The sequence below is a fragment of the Rhinoderma darwinii genome, chromosome 2 (assembly GCF_050947455.1).
Source record: "Rhinoderma darwinii isolate aRhiDar2 chromosome 2, aRhiDar2.hap1, whole genome shotgun sequence".
Lineage (NCBI taxonomy): Eukaryota > Metazoa > Chordata > Amphibia > Anura > Rhinodermatidae > Rhinoderma > Rhinoderma darwinii.
Window position 1 is genome coordinate 96,841,151 of NC_134688.1, and position 21,453 is coordinate 96,862,603.

Consider the following 21,453-nt stretch of genomic DNA (forward strand, 5'->3'; position numbering starts at 1 on the left):
GAAAATAGGCACCACATTTGCCCTGCGCCAGTCCCTTGGCACTATACCAGTTACTAGAGATTCTCTGAATATTATGAAAAGGGGGACAGAAATAACTGAACTAAGCTCTTTAAGAATTCTAGGGTGTAACCCATCTGGTCCCGGGGCCTTGTGCACATTTATTTTATTTAATATAGCTTGGACCATCTCTACATTCATCCAATTCAGTATATCAACTGATATATTAACAGCACTGGCACCGGCTACATCAGCTGCTCCTTCTTCAGTTGTATATACAGAGCTAAAGAACCCATTTAGTAACTCTGCCTTCTCTTGATCCCTTGTGATCAACTCCCCATTACCATTATCTAGGGGTCCTACATGTTCAGACCTGGGCTTTTTTGCATTTATATGCTTGAAGAATTTTTTAGGATTTGTTTTACTATCCTTGGCCACCTGCCTTTCATTTTGTATTTTTGCTAATTTTATTACATTTTTACAGATTTTATTAAGCTCTTTATATTTTACAAAGGCTGCAGCTGTACCCTCAGATTTGTATTTTTTAAATGCCCTTTTTTTGTCATGTATTGCCCCTTTCACAGAAGGTGTAAGCCATGTGGGGTTTAATTTGAGTCGTTTATACTTGTTACCTATAGGAATACATTTTGCACTATAATAACTCAAAGTAGATTTGAAAATCTCCCATTTATCATTTGTTCCATTATTTGACATTAGTTCTTCCCAGTCTATATCCTGAATTGCCGCCCTCATCCTGGGGAAATCGGCTTTCTTAAAATTAAATGTTTTTGCCCTCCCAGCCTGCGTTTGTTTTTTACAGTATAGGTAAAATGTAACTGTAATGGTGGGGGGGGTAGGGAAACGGACAAGTGAGCCCTAATCTACCCGCCACTCTGTCCCTGCCTACTTGCAACGACCCGCCCTAGGCGACGGGGTACAACTGGGCGGCGGTCCCTGCGCTCAGTAAGTGCATGACAAACACGACAAACAAACAAGGGAATACAAGCAAGGGAAATGGGCAGTTGCTCGCGGAAACACCGTGAGCAACAGAGTAGTGAACGAGCCGAGTCAAGCCAGGAGAGTGCGAGGTACAAAGCGAAAAGCAGAAGAGTAGTCGGTAAGCCGGGGTCTGTATGGAGCAGGATCAAAAGGTAGCAGGAGCTGTAGCTGGGCCAGGAAACCTCAAGGAAAGAATTCACAAGCACAGATGGACAGGAAGAGCAGGCTTAAATAGACCGAGGGCGGGAGCTAGCTGAGTCTGGCCAGGTTGCGATAGGCTCTCCCACTCCTAAGCCTGCCAGCCTGAGTGGAGGAAGCTGGTGTCTGTCTCAGGGATGTACACTCAGGTGTTGACTGATTAATTCTGGGAATTAACCCCGAAGCAGTGCCTGGCAGATCCTTTACAGTACCCCCCCTTTTATGAGGGGCCACCGGACCCTTTCTAAGTGGACCTGGCTTACTGGGGAAACGCAGGTGGAACCTCCTGACCAATACCCCAGCGTGAACATCCCGGGCGGGTACCCAAGTCCTCTCCTCGGGCCCGTATCCTCTCCAATGGACCAGGTACTGGAGGGAGCCTTGGACCATCTTGCTGTCCACGATCCTGGCCACCTCAAATTCCACCCCCTCAGGGGTGAGGACGGGAACAGGAGGTTTCCTCGAGGGGGCCAAGGACGGGGAGCAGCGTTTCAGGAGGGAGGCATGAAACACGTTGTGTATACGAAAAGACGGGGGTAACTCCAGCCGGAAAGAGACAGGACTGAGGACCTCAATGACCTTATACGGCCCAATAAACCGGGGAGCAAACTTTTTGGACGGAACCTTGAGACGCAAGTTCCTGGATGACAACCACACCAGATCCCCGACCACAAACAGGGGGTTAGCAGAACGTCTTCTATCGGCCTGAGCCTTCTGTATGCTCTGGGACACCTCTAGGTTCTTCTGAACCTGGGCCCAGACTGTGCACAGATCCCGATGAACGACCTCCACCTCGGGATTGTTGGAACAACCAGGTGAAACGGAGGAGAACCGTGGATTAAACCCAAAATTACAGAAAAAGGGAGAGACCCCTGATGAGTTACTGACCCGGTTATTAAGGGAAAATTCGGCGAGGGGAATGAAAGAAACCCAATCAAATTGACAGTCAGAGACAAAACATCTTAAGTATTGTTCTAGAGACTGATTAGTCCTCTCCGTTTGGCCATTGGTTTCAGGATGGAAAGCAGAGGAGAAGGACAGATCAATCCCCAACTTATTACAGAAGGCTCTCCAAAACAATGAAACAAATTGTACCCCTCTGTCAGAAACAATATTGACGGGGACCCCATGGAGACGCAGGATGTGTTTGATAAACAAGGTAGCCAACGTCTTGGCGTTGGGTAGTTTCTTGAGGGGCACAAAGTGGCACATTTTACTGAAGCGGTCTACCACCACCCACACCACCGACTTGCCTTGGGATGGAGGCAAATCGGTGATAAAATCCATGGAGATATGTGTCCAAGGTCTCTGGGGAATGGGCAACGAACGCAGTAAGCCCGCTGGTCGGGACCTGGGAGTCTTGGACCTGGCACAAACCTCACAGGCGGCGACGTAGGCCTTAACGTCTTTAGGCAAACCAGGCCACCAATAATTTCTGGTAATGAGGTGTTTGGTACCCAGGATGCCTGGATGGCCAGATAGTGCGGAGTCGTGATTTTCCCTAAGTACCCTTAGCCGGAATTGCAGGGGAACAAACAGCTTGTTCTCAGGAAGGTTCCCAGGAGCTGAACCTTGATCAGCAGCAATTTCAGAGACTAAATCGGACTCGATAGAGGAAATGACTATACCTGGAGGCAAAATACAAACAGGATCTTCCTCCGAAGGAGGGCTGGCCATGAAGCTACGCGACAGTGCATCCGCCTTAATATTTTTAGACCCGGCCCTATAGGTAACCAAAAAATTGAATCTGGTAAAAAACAACGCCCATCGAGCTTGTCTCGGGTTTAGCCTCCGGGCAGATTCTAGGAAAACCAGATTCTTGTGGTCGGTAAGGACCGTTACCTGGTGCCTAGCCCCCTCCAGGAAGTGGCGCCACTCTTCAAATGCCCATTTAATGGCTAAAAGTTCGCGGTTGCCAATATCATAGTTACACTCCGTGGGCGAAAACTTCCTAGAAAAGTAAGCACAGGGGCGGAGATGGGTGAGGGAGCTGGTACCCTGGGACAAGACGGCCCCCACTCCCACCTCGGACGCGTCAACCTCCACAATAAATGGCTCCCTTTGGTTGGGCTGAACCAGCACGGGGGCCGAGATAAAGCACTTCTTGAGGGTCTCAAAAGCCTGGACGGCCTCAGGGGGCCAATGGAGGACATCAGCACCCTTGCGAGTGAGGTCCGTAAGAGGCTTAGCGACGACCGAGAAGTTAGCAATAAATCTCCTGTAATAGTTAGCGAACCCCAAAAAACACTGTAGCGCTTTCAGGGAGGCCGGTTGGACCCATTCAGCCACAGCCTGAACCTTGGCAGGGTCCATGCGGAATTCATGAGGAGTGAGGATTTGACCTAAAAATGGTATCTCCTGTACCCCAAATACACATTTTTCGATTTTGGCAAACAGTTTGTTTTCTCGAAGGACCTGGAGCACTTTCCTGACATGCTCTATGTGGGAGGACCAGTCCCTGGAAAACACCAATATGTCATCAAGGTACACTACAAGAAATATCCCCAGGTAATTTCTCAAAATCTCATTTATGAAGTTCTGGAAGACCGCAGGGGCATTGCACAACCCAAAGGGCATGACGAGGTATTCGAAATGGCCTTCGGGCGTGTTAAACGCAGTCTTCCACTCATCCCCCTCTTTGATGCGAATAAGGTTATACGCCCCCGTAGATCCAATTTAGAGAACCATTGGGCCCCCTGAACCTGATTAAAGAGATCAGGAATCAAAGGAAGGGGATACTGGTTCCTTACCGTGACCTTATTCAGGCCACGGTAGTCAATGCATGGCCTAAGACCCCCATCCTTCTTCCCTACGAAGAAGAAGCCAGCACCTACCGGAGAAGAAGAGGGACGAATGTAACCCTTGGCCAGGGATTCCTGGATATACTCCCTCATGGCTTCACGTTCGGGACAAGAAAGGTTAAATATCCTACCCTTAGGAAGCTTAGCTCCTGGTACCAATTCGATAGCGCAATCGTATTCTCTATGAGGCGGTAATACTTCGGAGGCCTCTTTAGAGAAAACATCAGCGAAGTCCTGAACAAACTCGGGTAGCGTATTCACCTCCTTAGGGGGAGAAATAGAATTAACAGAAAAACATGACGTACAACATTCATTACCCCATTTGGTTAGCTCCCCAGTATTCCAGTCAAACGTAGGATTATGCAACTGCAACCAGGGAAGACCTAGAACCAAATCGTACGATAATCCCTGCATCAATAGTACAGAGCATTGCTCCAAATGCATGGAGCCAACAAGGAGTTCAAAAACAGGGGTATGCTGTGTAAAATAACCATTAGCAAGAGGAGTGGAGTCGATACCCACTACCGGAACAGGTTTAGGCAAATCAATCAGAAGCATAGCGAGAGACATAGCAAATTCCACAGACATGATATTAGTAGAGGACCCTGAATCCACGAAGGCACTGCCGGTAGCAGACCTACCACCAAAAGAGACCTGAAAGGGAAGCAATATCTTAGTACGTTTCATATTTACGGGAAATACCTGTGCGCCCAAGTGACCTCCCCGATGATCACTTAGACGCGGGAGCTCTCTGACAGCATTCTTACGCTTGGGACAGTTGTTTACTTGATGCTTGACATCCCCACAGTAGAAGCAGAGACCATTCTTCCTGCGGAATTCTCTACGTTGTTGAGGGGACACGGAGGCCCCGAGTTGCATAGGTATTTCTGAGTCTTTAGGGGAGAAACGAAGCAACGGGACTTCGGGAGGCATCATGGGGGAGTCGGAGGAAAAAACACATAAACGTTCACGTTGTCGTTCCCTGAGACGTCGGTCAAGTCGTACCACTAAAGCCATAACCTGGTCTAAGGAGTCAGAAGAGGGATAACTAACTAGCAGGTCTTTCAGGGCATTCGACAGACCCAACCTAAACTGGCACCTTAAGGCAGGGTCATTCCACCGAGAAGCTACGCACCACTTCCTAAAGTCAGAGCAATACTCCTCAACAGGTCTCTTACCCTGACGTAAGGTCACCAGCTGACTCTCGGCAAAGGCAGTTCTGTCAGTCTCGTCATAAATAAGTCCGAGGGCAGAAAAGAAACAATCAACGGAGGAAAGTTCAGGGGCGCCAGGAGCCAAGGAGAAGGCCCACTCTTGGGGCCCTTCCTGGAGCCGGGACATAATTATACCCACCCGCTGGCTCTCAGAACCTGAGGAGTGAGGCTTTAAGCGAAAGTAAAGCCTACAACTCTCCCGAAAGGAGAGAAAAGCCCTCCGGTCACCTGAGAACCGGTCGGGCAACTTGAGGTGGGGTTCAAGGGGTGCGGTGAGGGGAACTACCAAGGTAGCATCAGGCTGGTTGACCCTCTGAGCCAGGGCCTGGACCTGTAGGGAGAGACCCTGCATTTGCTGAGCCAGGGTTTCACGGGGTTCCATAATGGTGTCAGGGACCAGGGTAGACTAGGTATAGGGCTTGTGAATTTGTAATGGTGGGGGGGGTAGGGAAACGGACAAGTGAGCCCTAATCTACCCGCCACTCTGTCCCTGCCTACTTGCAACGACCCGCCCTAGGCGACGGGGTACAACTGGGCGGCGGTCCCTGCGCTCAGTAAGTGCGTGACAAACACGACAAACAAACAAGGGAATACAAGCAAGGGAAATGGGCAGTTGCTCGCGGAAACACCGTGAGCAACAGAGTAGTGAACGAGCCGAGTCAAGCCAGGAGAGTGCGAGGTACAAAGCGAAAAGCAGAAGAGTAGTCGGTAAGCCGGGGTCTGTATGGAGCAGGATCAAAAGGTAGCAGGAGCTGTAGCTGGGCCAGGAAACCTCAAGGAAAGAATTCACAAGCACAGATGGACAGGAAGAGCAGGCTTAAATAGACCGAGGGCGGGAGCTAGCTGAGTCTGGCCAGGTTGCGATAGGCTCTCCCACTCCTAAGCCTGCCAGCCTGAGTGGAGGAAGCTGGTGTCTGTCTCAGGGATGTACACTCAGGTGTTGACTGATTAATTCTGGGAATTAACCCCGAAGCAGTGCCTGGCAGATCCTTTACAGTAACTATATTATGATCACTGTTACCGAGGTTTTCACGAACATTGACATTCCCAACAAGATCTGCATTATTAGAAATGACCAGATCCAACAGAGCTTCACCTCTAGTCGGGTCTTCCACAAACTGGCCCATAAAATTTTCCTGCAACAGGTTGATGAAATGTCTCCCCTTTGCAGTTGAAGCCGAACCATGACACCAATTAATATCCCGGAAATTAAAATCTCCCATTATCACTACAGTACCCGCCTGTGCAGCCTGCTCCATCTGTTTATATATCTGACCTTCCATCTCCTCAGTTATATTGGGGGGTCTATAGATTACACCAAAAGTTATTTTTTCAGTGTTTACCTCCCTTTCTAGTTCCACCCACAAGGTTTCAACCTCCTCACAGTATTCACCCACTATTGTCTCTTTCACACTCGCCTTCATATCATTTCTCACATACAGACATACACCACCACCTTTCCTATTTGTCCTGTCTTTCCGAAAAAGTGTAAAACCCTGTAGATTTACAGCCCAGTCATGTGAAGAGTCCAGCCATGTTTCAGCAACACCAACTATATCTATATTTTCTTCCAGTATCAAGGCCTCCAGCTCCCCCATTTTGCTTGCTAGACTTCTGGCATTTGTGAACATACACTTTAACTTGCCTGTCAGTTTTTCACTTTTATTATCAGAAATGTGATTTGACATTAATCGGGCCTTTTTATTTACACTGATGTTTTGTAACGAAAGGATCTCCTTATCTTGTTGTCTAGTCCTCTCCCCACATTCTGTTTCTCCCCCCACCAATATAGTCTGACCCCTCTCTAACCTGGCTACCCCTTTTTTTTCTACATTGACCTCCCTCCTCAGCCCTAGTTTAAATACTCCGCCACCCCAGCTAGAATTCTCTCCCCCAGCACAGCGGACCCCCTTCCATTTAGGTGCAAATCATCTGCAGAATACAGTTTGTACCCCAATGAAAAGTCAGCCCAGTGCTCTAGGAACCCAAATCCTTCTCCTCTACACCAAGACTTCAGCCATGCATTTAACTCCCTGAGCTCCCGCGGTCTTTCCTGTGATGCGCATGGCACAGGCAGTATTCCTGAGAATACTACTTTGGAGGTCCTTCCCTTCAGTTTGTAGCCTAGTTCTTTAAAATTATTCTTAAGGCTCCTCCACCTACCATTTATTCTGTCGTTGGTACCGACATGGACCACGACAGCTGGATCATCACCAGCCCCTCCCAGCAATTTGTCCACCCGTTCCACCACATGCCGAACCCTGGCACCAGGGAGACAGCAAACCATTCGGTTGAGGTGGTCTTGGCGACAAATTATTCTATCCGTCTTCCTGATTATAGAATCCCCTACGACTATCAATTGTCTTGGCTTACCTGCATTACCATCCCGCCGACTACTAGCTGGGCTGTTCTCCCGGCTGTTAGGGAGATCAGTATCCACTAGGGCTGCCATTTCTGAGACTGACACCCTCGCATCATCACCCAACTTGGCAATTTTGCCTGGAATGTCAGAAACCGGAATGGCCTTCCTTTTCTTTGACCCCTTTCTACTGCCCCTAACTACATTAACCCAGCTACTTACCTGATCCTGCTCACCCATGTCTTCACCCTCCAGTTCAAACCCACTAACTGCATGCTCTGTGAGCAGCAAGCTCCGCTCAAAATTGTCTATCCTCCTCAGTGTTGCATTCTGCTCCTCCAGATCTCTAATACGAGCTTCCAGGTGAACAACATGCTCACATCTGCCACAGAGATATTCACCCTGGAACTCCGGCTCCAGTCGTGCATACATATGGCAAACTGTGCACTGAAGAAAACCTCCAATCTTGCTATCCATTATCCAAGTTACATTATCCAAGTTGTCAAGACAATATCCTTATATATAACAGGAAATCTATTATGTGCCTACGGTTTCCAGACATTATGTGCACCAGCTGCTAATTGTAATTTTTCGGCGAGCTTGATAAGAATACTTTGTTTTAAGCTGATGCTGTGAGGCCTGGCTTTGATGTTGACACAGCATTAATAGGTAAAGATACCTAGCAACGCTGCCTAGTGAATTACGCATTAGTTAGGCTTAAAAAGAAAAAAATTGACAGAAAATAGAAGTATAAAGTGTGCAAGTAGCAATACAGCTTACCAGTGTTAAATCCTGAACTATTTTTAATAAAATGTTGTGTATAGTGTTTAATTTTTGTTACTCATTTCTATCTTTATTTTTTTTTTCTGTCAGGCAACCCTGAAACAAATGGATGCTGTGACGAGCAGAAGCCTGAAAAGAAAATTTGAAGAAGTAGATGCTGGCTCGCCAATTTCTACATCAAAAGATTCTGACGATGAGATCTCAAACAGCGATAGTGCAGATAGCTGTGACAGCATTAATGCTCCGACCACCACTGAACTTATCCGTAAGTTTATTTTCAGGAGGGCTATTGTGTAGTATAACTGGCGTGTTTTATTCTTGTTGGCTTAAAGGTGTTTTCCAGGATTTAATGTTCATGGCCTTCGTTCTTAGGATGGTGTGTGATAAGCTATCTGTACCATGTCCTGGGGAACTATGTTTAGCTGTATTAAATAATATATCTTTCATGGGTTTCCCTTGCCATTAGAAGTTTGTGCTTCTGTAACTGGAACAGGACGTTTCAACCATAACCAACCAATTTGGAGGCTGTGGAGGGCTGTCTTAAAGGGGTCGCCTAACAGGCATTGGTGGGTTATGTCATCAATGATCGATTGGTGGTATTCCCTGTGACCGCCTCTGATTGCTAGAATGAAGTGGCAACGACACTAGGAAAGTGTCATTCCACTTACACCAATTTGCCACTTTGATCAAGTGATCAGTAGGGGTCACAGTGGTCGGACCCCTACCAATCAGACATTTATGGCATATCCTAGCAGTATGCGATCAATGTCTGTCATGAGGCAACCCTTTTAAGTAGTCCAACCTGTAAACAAGTACATTCTCCCTGCTCCCTCCTTTTTTCCTTCTCCTGTCTACATGTTTGTCAGTCATGTCAATGTTACTCTCATAGTCACTATCCCTTTGCCTACCCTGATTAGTACATAAGGAGAAAGCACTCCTAGTCAGATAAGAAGAAAATAAAATAAAACCTCAATGGGGAGAATCATGCAAACCCCTCCTATGATCGTGAGCTGATCAAAAACAGCTATACAAAATATGGGGAGACATGCAATTCAGTGCACATCAGTTTCGGAGATATTAATGATTTTGACAACCAGTGCGGCTGCACTTCTTGCTGTTACTTTTGCAAAATCGCCAAACAAAACAGAAAAATGCCAATATAAAGTAAAAGGAATGCAATAACCAGTCACTCCAGCTTATTTACTCATATATGGCCATTTTCACTTTTTAAATCCCCATTGTTCTGCTAATTTATAGCTCATACTGGCTATATCTCAACCAGAAGTGACAGGAGATGTTGACATTATACCTAGTGTTATACTTTTTTTTTTTTTTAATGTGTCAAATTTGGGAGGGAAAATGGCTTATTTTGTTAAAGAATATAGTCCTTTAAATTGAAGTGGGTCTGTCCGCCAAATATGCTGCCCTTTGTAAGGGCAGGTTATTACAGCTACAGGTTCGCACTTCTATTATCCAAAATGCCACATAAAAAAATATGAGCAATAAAAGAATACACGCATGAACAATTAATGGACCCAGGTAGCTGGTGGGCTAAATTTATAAGCAATAAACCAAATTGGCAATGGCAAAAGAATAAGCCCTTGTTTCCCAGGTACCTAACATATATTTGTAAATATCATAAAACGTAACTTTTAATTATATTAGAGAGCAAACAAACACACACAGTGATTAAAAATGGTCATTGCGGACTATTGGTCCAAATAATTGTGTATATAGTGTCAATTTGACAATGTATCAGTCTTATTGTAAAGTCTATATGATGTATCAAAGCCACATAGTGTGTCAAGTGTCAGAGCTACACTGTTCTCTCCACAGAGTCGATGCAAAGCTAGTGAATAACCAATGTCTAGATGGCTATGACGAGTACCAAGCAGTGGCTGCAGTCCGCTTACAAGAGGACACTACATAAGACCGCATTAATATGTTTAAAAATAGGAATTCTCATAGCCCCCCCCGGTGACATGTTTCACCACAACAGTGGCATCTTCAGGGGTATCGGGGCTTATGGCGGCGAGCACGAGAGCATCCCCCTTTTTATAAGCTTCCTCCTCGTGTCGCTTAGAGCGGTCTACGTCATAACCAATCAGAGCGGCAATGCAAGTCGGGCATCCCTGAGGTGACATTGACAGATGCATGCTCTAATAGAATGTATCGGTGTTTGGCCAATCACTGGCCATCTTCTGCGCCTGCTCGATCCGGCAAAATACTAGCAACGAAATGATAAGTGCAGATTATACACCACTGTGCATGTCAGTGGACTTGGCTTCTAAGCAGGTAACAGATTAGATTGTGAATTTAGCTTCTATAGAGCAAAAGGTAGAATAGATTATAATAGGATAGATTCTATGCTTAGGATTAGATCATAGACTTCCGAAGGAGAGTGTCTAAATGGGATATTTACAATAAGAGTGATAAATTGACAATGTATACACAATTATTTTGATCAATAGTCCGCAATGACCGTTTTTAATGTGTGTTTGTTTGCTCTCTAATATAATTAAAAGTTAAGTTATGATATTTACAAATATATGTTAGGTACCTGGGAAACAAGGGCTTAATCTTTTGCCATTGGCAATTTGGTTTATTGCTTATGAAAGAATACAGCGTACTCCTAGTTCTGTCTGCTGTATTCATGAGGGGAGCACTCCCCCGCCTCTTCCCACCCCTCTCCACAGTGATTGACAGGTTGCGGTGTATATGTGCGTACAAAGCAGCCTGTCAGTCACTGTGGGGGAGCGCTTCCCTTATGGATACAGCGGACTCATAACTATGAGTCCGGTGTAATCTTTCATCGCTCCTATTACCCAAACTACATAAAATGTTGCCATCTTTGTTAATAAATGTACTAACCACAGCTGTAATAGAGCAGCATAGTCTGATGACAGATCCGCTTTCATTTAAATTGGACTCTCTTTGTATTTAATTCAGCAACATCCATCCTGAAGCGGCAGAAACTTCTGAGACAAAAGAACGTCCGTTTTGACCAGGTTACTGTCTATTACTTCTCGCGTCGCCAAGGATTCACCAGTGTGCCAAGCCAAGGTGGTAGCTCCTTGGGAATGGCCCAGCACCACAACTCCGTGCGAAAGTACACGCTCTGTGAATTTGCCCAGGAACAAGAGGTGACACATCGAGAAATCCTACGTGAGCACTTAAAGGAGGAGAAACTTCACACAAGGAAGATGAAGGTGAGTCACAGGCTGTTCATCAATTCTACCTGCGCTTAGAGCCTGAGTCAATAATGCTGCGTTTGATCATAGTGATGTCATAGTCATATTTACTAGCAAATTGATGGTATACATCATGGACATGATGAAATATTCATAGATAGCATCTCCACAAACAAGCTGAGTACATGGCATCTATACACAGGAAGAATTGAATGATGAACCTACTGTTAATACCAAAATGTATCTTTGATGGTTCACAAATATAAAAATGATAGCACCAACACAAAGCAATGGTCTCAATATCTAAGTGTTTGAACAAGTCAGGATCTAAACAAACGCTCCCAAATCCAAATGAACACCTATGGAGATGAGTGCTAGACCCAAGAAATGGAATAAAAAAATATAAAGTTTTTTGATATTCATTAAAAACATACAAATTGTAAAAAGCGAAAAGGCACAGACCACATAAAACAGAAATGGGTATCATGGACAAAATATCTAGTCATGTAAGTAAGGAAGATGAGCAACCCACCAGACCTGTAATTCAAGTTATAATGGTAAGCCAAACGTACGTCGGGTGTTTCTGGGTATGCATGGCTACTGGTCTCAGGCACTTGCCTCATTGACTTTTGTATCTTTTAAGGCACTTGCCTTACTAACTATTGCATTTCTTTGATAGGCTTGCAGGTTTTCATAATGTTTCATTTGTTACGGTCTTATTTGCACTAGTGGCTTGACCATCCTGCCCCTACTATTATAACTTGAATTACAGGTCTGGTGGGTTGCTCATCTTCCTTACTTATGTGACCAGATATTTTGTCCATAATACCCATTTCTGTTTTATGTGGTCTGTACCTTTTCTCTTTTTTACAATATGTATGTTTTTAATGTATATCAATAAACTTTTTTTATTGCATTTCTTGGGTTTAGCACTCATCTCTATAGGTGTTCATTTGAATATAAAACTGATCCATATCAAAAACACGCAACCACGATGCAGTAAGCATACAGACCCAAGAGACAAATTTTGCACCTTCCTGGGGTATGCACCTACACACCTTTAGACACTATTTAATATATTTTCACTAGAACTCCAAAGCAGCCTATAAAAACTTTGGTATACAGGTGTAGAAAGTTACCATGGAACTGTGTTTTGCATGTTGCGTCACAGGGAAACTCCATAAATTGCCAGGTGGAAAAAGGTCACATCTCCAGATTCAATGGAGGCGGGTACTGGCGCGTCAGTGTACCCCCACTACACATATTGGTCTGAAGTGCGCATGCTATAGTTAATGAAAAGTTTAGACCCCATAGAATACATGTTTGGATAGAACATATTAACACATTAATTGTCTTTAACCAGAAAATTGTTACTTAGGCCAGTTTCACATGAGCCTATAAGGTCTATAGTTAGCTACCTGTGATCCTGCTAGTTCGGGCCATCAGTCCTGCGATCAGGCCAGGATTTGTTGCCATAATACAGATAAAACCATGCGCCTGTTTTATGCTTGTGAAAAAGGATAAAAGGGGAGAAAGAAAGCTGAGATAGGAGTATTCTGGTGGGGTCTACACTCTATAAAAGAGCTTTAGGGTCAGTTCACACAGCGTTTTTCTGACACAGAAACAGTATCTGAATCAGAGCCAAAAGACTCCCTAAATCGCCACCCATTTATTTTAAATAAGAGGCGGAGTAGTTTTTCCTGGCGGCTTTTGTTGGAGTGGTTTCCGCCTCTGAACATTCATTGAAATCAATGGGAGGCAAAAAGAAGCCCGGGGCACTCGCTAAGTGTTTTTTCTTGCAGTTTTAGACCATAAATCGTCCGTGTGTTTTGCATTTAATTTATTTTAAAAAAACGTGTCAAGAAACACTGGCATTTCAAAATCTGCCTCAAAATTCCTGAAGGAAATTTTGCCTGTCCATGTGCCTGTCTATGACATGGAGGGAATAGGGCTTTCACCAGTTAACTAATTTTTCTGATCAATAAAACAGTGGATCTGTCAGTGTGCAAAAAAAATATTGCTGTTATATTAATCCGGTGAAAAAAAATGTGGGAAAAAAACAAACCAGTGATCACCATAGTGTCCCCTCCATGTCACAGGCAGGTACAGGGACCCCAGAAGCATCTCTACAGTGTCAGTACCCTTTAGATAAAACCCCTCCCCTAAATGACTGCTTCAGTTTGAAATGGGGGAGTGGGATATTAGGGTTATCTCCAGTCAATGCCTGAATTTTCTGGTATTAACTGTATTTAAGTTTTAATTTGTTTTGATTTTGGTTATTACTCTCTTTCAGCTTTAACATTTTTGGTCACCAATGTTTTGTGACAAGTAAATGAATGACCCTTTACTCTATCTTGAGTTTCCATTGCTACAATCCCAAATTATGTAATTTGATTTGAAAACCTGATACTTGAGTCCTCGCTGTGATAGTTAAATGTTTTTAGTATTCTTGACTTTCTCTGCACATGGTGTGTTTTTGTAGTGTGTATTATGAGAGAACTGTTCTTCTTCTGACCTCGGGCTTGTGTGACACATATTTGGCCTGCCTTTGGCATAATACCCCCTTCCTCTGACAAATGCATTTTAAGTTTAAAGGGGTTGTCTACTTTCAGCAAATGAATGTTATTTTTTTTATATAATTAAAAGTTATCCAATTTTCCAATATACTATCTATAGTTTTCAAGATCTCGGCTTGTCGTTATTCAGTAGGAACATTTATTGTTTACTTCCAGTGGATATAATTCTGTCCATGGTCACATGATGAACACACAGGTACACGGCTCGTTAGTTACAATATGTGTATCAGAACTGTGTCTTCTAATTGTCAGTGCACCTGTGTGTCATCACATGATCATGGACAGAAGTTTATTCACTGGAAGTAAACATTGAATGTACCTACTGAATGACAACAAGCAGAGATCTTGAAAACTGTGAAGAATTATTATCGAAAGTATATTGGAAAATTGTATAACTTAATTATACAAAATATAATTTGCTGAAACCGGACAACCCCTTTAAGACTTTCATCAAGGTGACTTTCCTCTTTTGAATAATTTTGTTAATACTGGAAATACAAGAAAAGGTCATTGAGTATGTAGGGATTACCACTCTGCAACGTTCACCTAGCTTTGTGTTTAGTCTGTATGTATTCTAAAACGTTAACCTCGGGGCAACACACTCCATGTTTTTCTGGTTTCCCTGCTACTGGTGAGCATCCTAATTACAATCGTGGTCAATATGTGGTAAACAGGCCAAGGGTGGAGTGCAAGTTTTTCTTAACAGGTGGTGTTCAAAGGGAGTGTGTGACTATTTTATGTAAGTAGATATACAGGGTGGGCTATTTATATGGATACACCTAAATGGAATGGTTGGTGATACTAACTTCCTGTTTGTGGCACATTAGTATATGGGAGGGGGGGAAACTTTTCAAGCTGGGTGTTGACCATGGCGGCCATTTTGAAGTCGGACATTTTGTATCCAACTTTAGTTTTTTCAATGGGAAGAGGGTCATGTGACACATCAAACTTATCGAGAATTTCACAAGAAAAACAATGGTGTGCTTGGTTTTAACGTTACTTTATTCTTTCATGAGTTATTTACAAGTTTCTGACCACTTATAAAATGTGTTCAAAGTGCTGCCCATTGTGTTGGATTGTCAATGCAACCCTCTTCTCCCACTCTTCACACACTGATAGCAACACCGCAGAAGAAATGCCTCCCGATCTGACCCCCTTAGACTTTTATCTTTGGGGTCATCTGAAGGCAATTGTCTATGCTGTGAAGATACAAGATGTGCAGCAACTGAAACTACGGATACTGGAAGCCTGTGCTAGCATTTCTTCTGCGGTGTTGCTATCAGTGTGTGAAGAGTGGGAGAAGAGGGTTGCATTCACAATCCAACACAATGGGCAGCACTTTGAACACATTTTATAAGTGGTCAGAAACTTGTAAATAACTCATGAAAGAATAAAGTAACGTTAAAACCAAGCACACCATTGTTTTTCTTGTGAAATTCTCGATAAGTTTGATGTGTCACATGACCCTCTTCCCATTGAAAAAACTAAAGTTGGATACAAAATGGCCGACTTCAAAATGGCCACCGTGGTCAACACCCAGCTTGAAAAGTTTCCCCCCTCCCATATACTAATGTGCCACAAACAGGAAGTTAATATTACCAACCATTCCCATTTTATTTAGGTGTATCCATATAAATGGCCCACCCTGTAGATGAAATATTATGTTCCTTTTTAAATGTTGTCCAGTAAAAAAGGATAAATATATCTTTACCTATCTGTTTTTCTGGGGTATTAACATTATTTAAGCTTTCGATGGGAGAATTGAGGGTTCAAACTCCACATTGCAATTGCAGCCTAATCTAAAGCTGAAATAAATGTGTTATGTGAAGGACTGGTAACTTTAAACTTGGTTGAACCTCATGTGCTACTCCCTCTACCTGGCCATGTCCTCCGGTGGCCAATACTTGATGATCCTTATACTTGCATCATGCACCTCCGCTACCTCAATGTTCTCTTCGTTCCCTAAGGTCTGCACGATGAACCCTCCCTATAGAGAATTATAGGCTGTCTCTTGCCGACCTGCATCTTGTTATAAGCATCCTTGCCCTGAAAGCTACACAATTTTAATGTCTTGTATACTGAGGCCATGCTTGATTTAGTATGAAGGTTGTGGTTTTCCCTTTTCGTTTTACTATTATCTGTACGGAGTGAAAATACTTCTGGGTGAAGTATCAAAACAACAGGTATCGTTGTACTAATCTGTCTGAAAGCATAAAGGGTAAAAACGATTAATCATTTTTTCATATATTTTATGCCCAAGGACGCTCCACAAGGGCACTACTATTACAGTGTGCACAAAATGTAGGCAAAGGTACGGTAAATGGGTGTGCGCTCACCTTTGGGGGATGTGCGTTTGTGGCACAACAGCCTCTAGCAGAAGCTGCTGAACGCCTTTGGCCCGTGGTTCGCACAGATTCGGTAGATTGATGCAACAACATTTGTAAATAGGTCTCTTAAAAATGCTCCCCACCTATTTACTATTGATTGTTGGATCAACCAGTCAGGCAAGTTACTTGTGTAGCTGTAATGCATTCATAAACCATGTACTGCAGATTAATGTATCCAGAAGATAAGCCATAAATATTCAATAAGTTGGGGCCCCGTTCTGCAATTCAAGGCAGCTTGCGTCAGCCATAAATTGCAGAAGACAACTAGGGGAGCTGGCCATGCATGTGCGCGCTTCTCTTCTCAAGTCTGCCGGCCTTTGCAGAAACCGCCAAGCACGCTTGCTGGCTATGTTACAACCCGATGTGTGAACATACCTCAATACCCTTCTTTTTCCACCTCTCATACGTTTGAACACCCGCTGCTACATCCTCAAGGCCTATAGCCACATGTTTGGCATCAGATATGTGAGTTTGTATGTATGGGAGATTAATAAACTGCTCTAAAGTGCTGGAATGTCTGGTTTTAACACATTTTATTCAACATTTCATTGACTGTTATTTTCTTTATCTTTAGCTGACAAAAAATGGTACAGTAGAATCAGAAGAAGCTGAAGGCCTCACCTTGGAGGATGTTTCTGATGAAGATATAGATGTAGATAATGTTGAAGTGGACGACTACTTCTTCCTTCAGCCATTACCAACAAAGAGACGCAGAGCTCTGCTTCGAGCTGCTGGTGTCCATCGCATAGATGCTGAGGAGAAGCAGGAACTCAGATCCATCCGTCTCTCTAGGGAGGAATGTGGGTGCGAATGTCGAATCTTCTGTGATCCGGAAGCTTGTCCATGCAGTCAGGCTGGGATCAAATGTCAGGTGAGGGATAACATTGTGTTTGCCTGTGACCCTCTGGATTCTGCATGTTAAAAATAATCTTGTTACGTCTCTTATGTTGACTTGTGGATCTTCTCTAAGGAGCCTCAACATTTTTTGTTGAGTCTCCCCAATGTAATTAACTTCGACATGTTCTATATTTTCTGGATCATTTTTAGGGAACGGACACCGATCCGTAAAAATATGGAAAGGTGTCTGTAGCCCATAGAAATTAACGGGTCCATAATTACGAATGAAAAATACGGTTGTGTGCATGGGGCCTAACAGCTAACCCTGATGTTCCCTATCCAGTCACCCTACCTAATTAGAGCAATTGCCCATAGAGGAGTGCCCTCCATCCTATAACTATAAGGCCCTGTTAATGGCCTAACCAACTAAGGTTTGAAAAAATACGGAAATATATAGGTATACATGTATACAAGGAGGTGAGGACAACACAGTGAAAAAATGAACAATTCGAGCAAGATAAACAAAGATTGGACTGTGCGATTATGTTCAACCACAAACCCAGAGTATCTGTAATATATCTGATGTATGTCTGGGTTACCAAAACTGAGTGGTACCAAAAACCACAAGATTGCAAAAACAAAGTGTATCAAGTACTGGAGAGCTCCAATTGGGCTAAATGATTGTGTCCAACCGCAAAATCAGAGTAAATGTGATAATATATCTAATATAGGTAGCGGATACCATCCAAAATCTGAGTCCAGTACCGTTAGATTACAAAAAGCGTATTAAATGCTGCAGAGTTTCCTGTGATATATATCAGGTTCATCGGGTTCATCAGGGAACTAGAGGGAAATAGAGGTCGCAACATAAAATTTTGTTGGAAAAAAATAGCTAATGAATAATTAAGCTGCTGATAATGACGGCAAACAAACAAGGTGGCAAAGTTATACCCGATGCTCTTACTCACAACCTCTTATAATGCTTTCAGAGTGAGGACAGGAAAAATTATAATAAAATGCCCTTAATAAGGGTGAATGGTGGTGCTGTTGGTCTGCAGCAATTAATACGCTTTTTGGAATCTAACGGTACTGGATTCAGCTTTTGGATGGTATCCGCTACCTATATTACATAAACACACCAAAAGTTTGACCAGCACATTCCAACAAAATGATGCAAAACGTGTATGCAGGTGCAAGAACATTTGTGACTGCAAATATACATCAAACCAAGAAATGGCGACCGCACACTGCGAACACTAATGCCACCTAAGCCACTGAATATAAATAAATATGCATTACTGCTAAATCTACTTACAAATAGAGAGACAGAACCGATAAAAACACAGGGACATATACAAAAACACCAAAAAAGGCCATACTTACAAATGGACACAGCCAGGCCAGAAATGCTGATGAAAGGGCGAGCAGGTGCTTTAAATAATAATAGCCACTCCCACTAGTCTTGAGGGGAGTGGTGTGTGGTGCATGGGATGTGTAGTAAGAAATAATAAATGAATAGTGTGTGTGCAAGTGTAATACTATAAGTGAAATATAGGGGGCAGTAATGAGTGAAGTGCCTCAATAGAAATAAATGGATAATGGGGTGCAAGTGAGTGAAACATGGAGGGATAGTGTGTACGTCATGAGGCACAACGTGTATAGCCAGGTAGAAGCCTATTTGTGACACCTTGATAATTCATAGAGCGGGCTACCCTGCTTGCTATGCCAAACAACAACACACCATGCTCTCCCAGCATCAAAGACCCGGCTGTGTCCAAGAGAAGCGAATATACCTAATAATGAAAAATACCTGGGGTATTGGTAATCATTTTGGCCAAAAGGACGCAAGCTCGCAATCCCCGACAAGGATCCCCAGACTTGCGAGTCCCTAACTCCTAAACTGGAACAGAACGTTCCTGATGCACAAACAGAACCGATAAAAACACAGGGACATATACAAAAACACCAAAAAAGGCCATACTTACAAATGGACACAGCCAGGCCAGAAATGCTGATGAAAGGGCGAGCAGGTGCTTTAAATAATAATAGCCACTCCCACTAGTCTTGAGGGGAGTGGTGTGTGGTGCATGGGATGTGTAGTAAGAAATAATAAATGAATAGTGTGTGTGCAAGTGTAATACTATAAGTGAAATATAGGGGGCAGTAATGAGTGAAGTGCCTCAATAGAAATAAATGGATAATGGGGTGCAAGTGAGTGAAACATGGAGGGATAGTGTGTACGTCATGAGGCACAACGTGTATAGCCAGGTAGAAGCCTATTTGTGACGCCTTGATAATTCATAGAGCGGGCTACCCTGCTTGCTATGCCAAACAACAACACACCATGCTCTCCCAGCATCAAAGACCCGGCTGTGTCCAAGAGAAGCGAATATACATAATAATGAAAAATACCTGGGGTATTGGTAATCATTTTGGCCAAAAGGACGCAAGCTCGCAATCCACGACAAGGATCCCCAGACTTGCGAGTCCCTAACTCCTAAACTGGAACAGATATATATGTAGGCTTAGTCCCAGTTCTGGGTGTATGTGCAGAGTAGGTCCCCACCTTACAGAGGTCGCCTTGTCGTGGCAGGTGGACAAACACTTTTTGATCAAAATGTGCACTAAGAACCTCTCTATTTGTAAAAAAAACAAAAAACTTGGGTATGTCCTAACAACATGAAATATGGTAAGACAGCCCTGGGGTCCGTCAATAGACCCTGGGCTGTCTGCCCATATATGGTATGGCCCTCGATCGCGTCACAGGAATTCCCTGTGACGCGATCCAGGGGCATCCCCCCTTCTCACTTTCCCCTGAATGCTGCAGTCAGCTGTGATCGCAGCATTCAGGGGAATAACGGCGGAGATGAGCGGTTTCTCTGATCTCCGCCGTTATAGAGCGGGGCTGCGGCTGTGTAATACAGCCATTGCCCCGCTCCTGACAGGAAGTGCGCGCGCGGTCAGCATGAGGTGATGCGGCCGGCGCTGCACTAATGAGCGGCAGTTCAGGCACTGAAGACAGAACATGGGGGTGTTTTGTAGCGCGCCCGCCATGTTCTGTCTCCAGTGCCGCCGCTCATTAGTGCAGCGCTGGCCGCATTGCATCATCCTGACCCCGCGAACTTATCTCAGGAGCGGGGCTGTGGCTGAATTACACAGCCGCAGCCGCGCTCCCATACATTCATGTGTTACTATACTGAGCTGTGCGGCTGCAACGTGCATCCCTAATGTAGACAATATCCGGCATATAAGACGACCCCACACTTTTGACATTTTTTTAAGGGTGTAAAAAGTCGTCTTGTACGCCGATATATACGGTAGTTTAATGCTGGTTCCTACCATCCCCAGATATACTGTATATGTAGGCTTAGTCCCAGTTCTGGGTGTATGTGCAGAGTAGGTCCCCACCTTCCAGAGGTCGCCTTGTCGTGGCAGGTGGGCAAACACTTTTTGATCAAAATGTGCACTAAGAACCTCCCTATTTGTAAGTAGATTTAGCAGTAATGCATATTTATTTATATTTAGTTGCTTAGGTGGCATTAGTGTTCGCAGTGTGCGGTCGCCATTTCTTGGTCCGCTACCTATATTAGACATATTATCACATTTACTCTGGGTTTGTGGTTGTACAAAATCATTTAGTCCAATTGGAACTCTCCAGTACTTGATACCTATAAATACTTTAGGGTGGGTGACTGGATAGGGAAACCACAGCGTTCGCGATTAGTGTGTATTCATTGCTACTGCTTCCCTTATAGGAAGGATAGTCTTCTACCTTTTATCTGCATTGTTTAGTAAAAGCTAAGTTTTAATTTCCGTATCTTTTTTTTTTGGACCAGTTGGTTCTCTCTATAAAATTGTTTTTGAACATTAAACTCTGGCTACAACATGGTGTTCAAAAGCCATATCTATTTGGTTCTATGAATCCTAAGTGAACTAAGAATTCAACCGGATTTTTTACATTGAGTAGTGGGCTTTTTCTTTGACCACATTAGTGACAATTCAGTGGAAGCTTTTTAATGGTTTTCTTTATTTTTACCATTTAGCTTGTTGTAAATTGAAATCCCTTATCTTTATTTAAAAGTTACATTATTTGTACTGTACTTTATCTGCT

At 43.7% G+C, this 21,453-nt stretch overlaps 1 protein-coding gene across 4 annotated transcripts in view; it reads left to right on the forward strand.

The window, feature by feature from the left end:
• Positions 1-21,453, forward strand: part of CSRNP2 (cysteine and serine rich nuclear protein 2) — a 69,437-nt gene that overhangs the window by 37,546 nt on the left and 10,438 nt on the right. For all 4 annotated transcript variants that reach the window (XM_075851944.1, XM_075851945.1, XM_075851942.1 and 1 more), the window contains 3 exons: positions 8,442-8,616; positions 11,301-11,560; positions 17,080-17,376. In XM_075851944.1, the coding sequence (XP_075708059.1) occupies positions 8,457-8,616; positions 11,301-11,560; positions 17,080-17,376 (717 nt within the window). In that variant the 5' untranslated portion in view covers positions 8,442-8,456. The remainder of the gene's footprint in view (positions 1-8,441; positions 8,617-11,300; positions 11,561-17,079; positions 17,377-21,453) is intronic.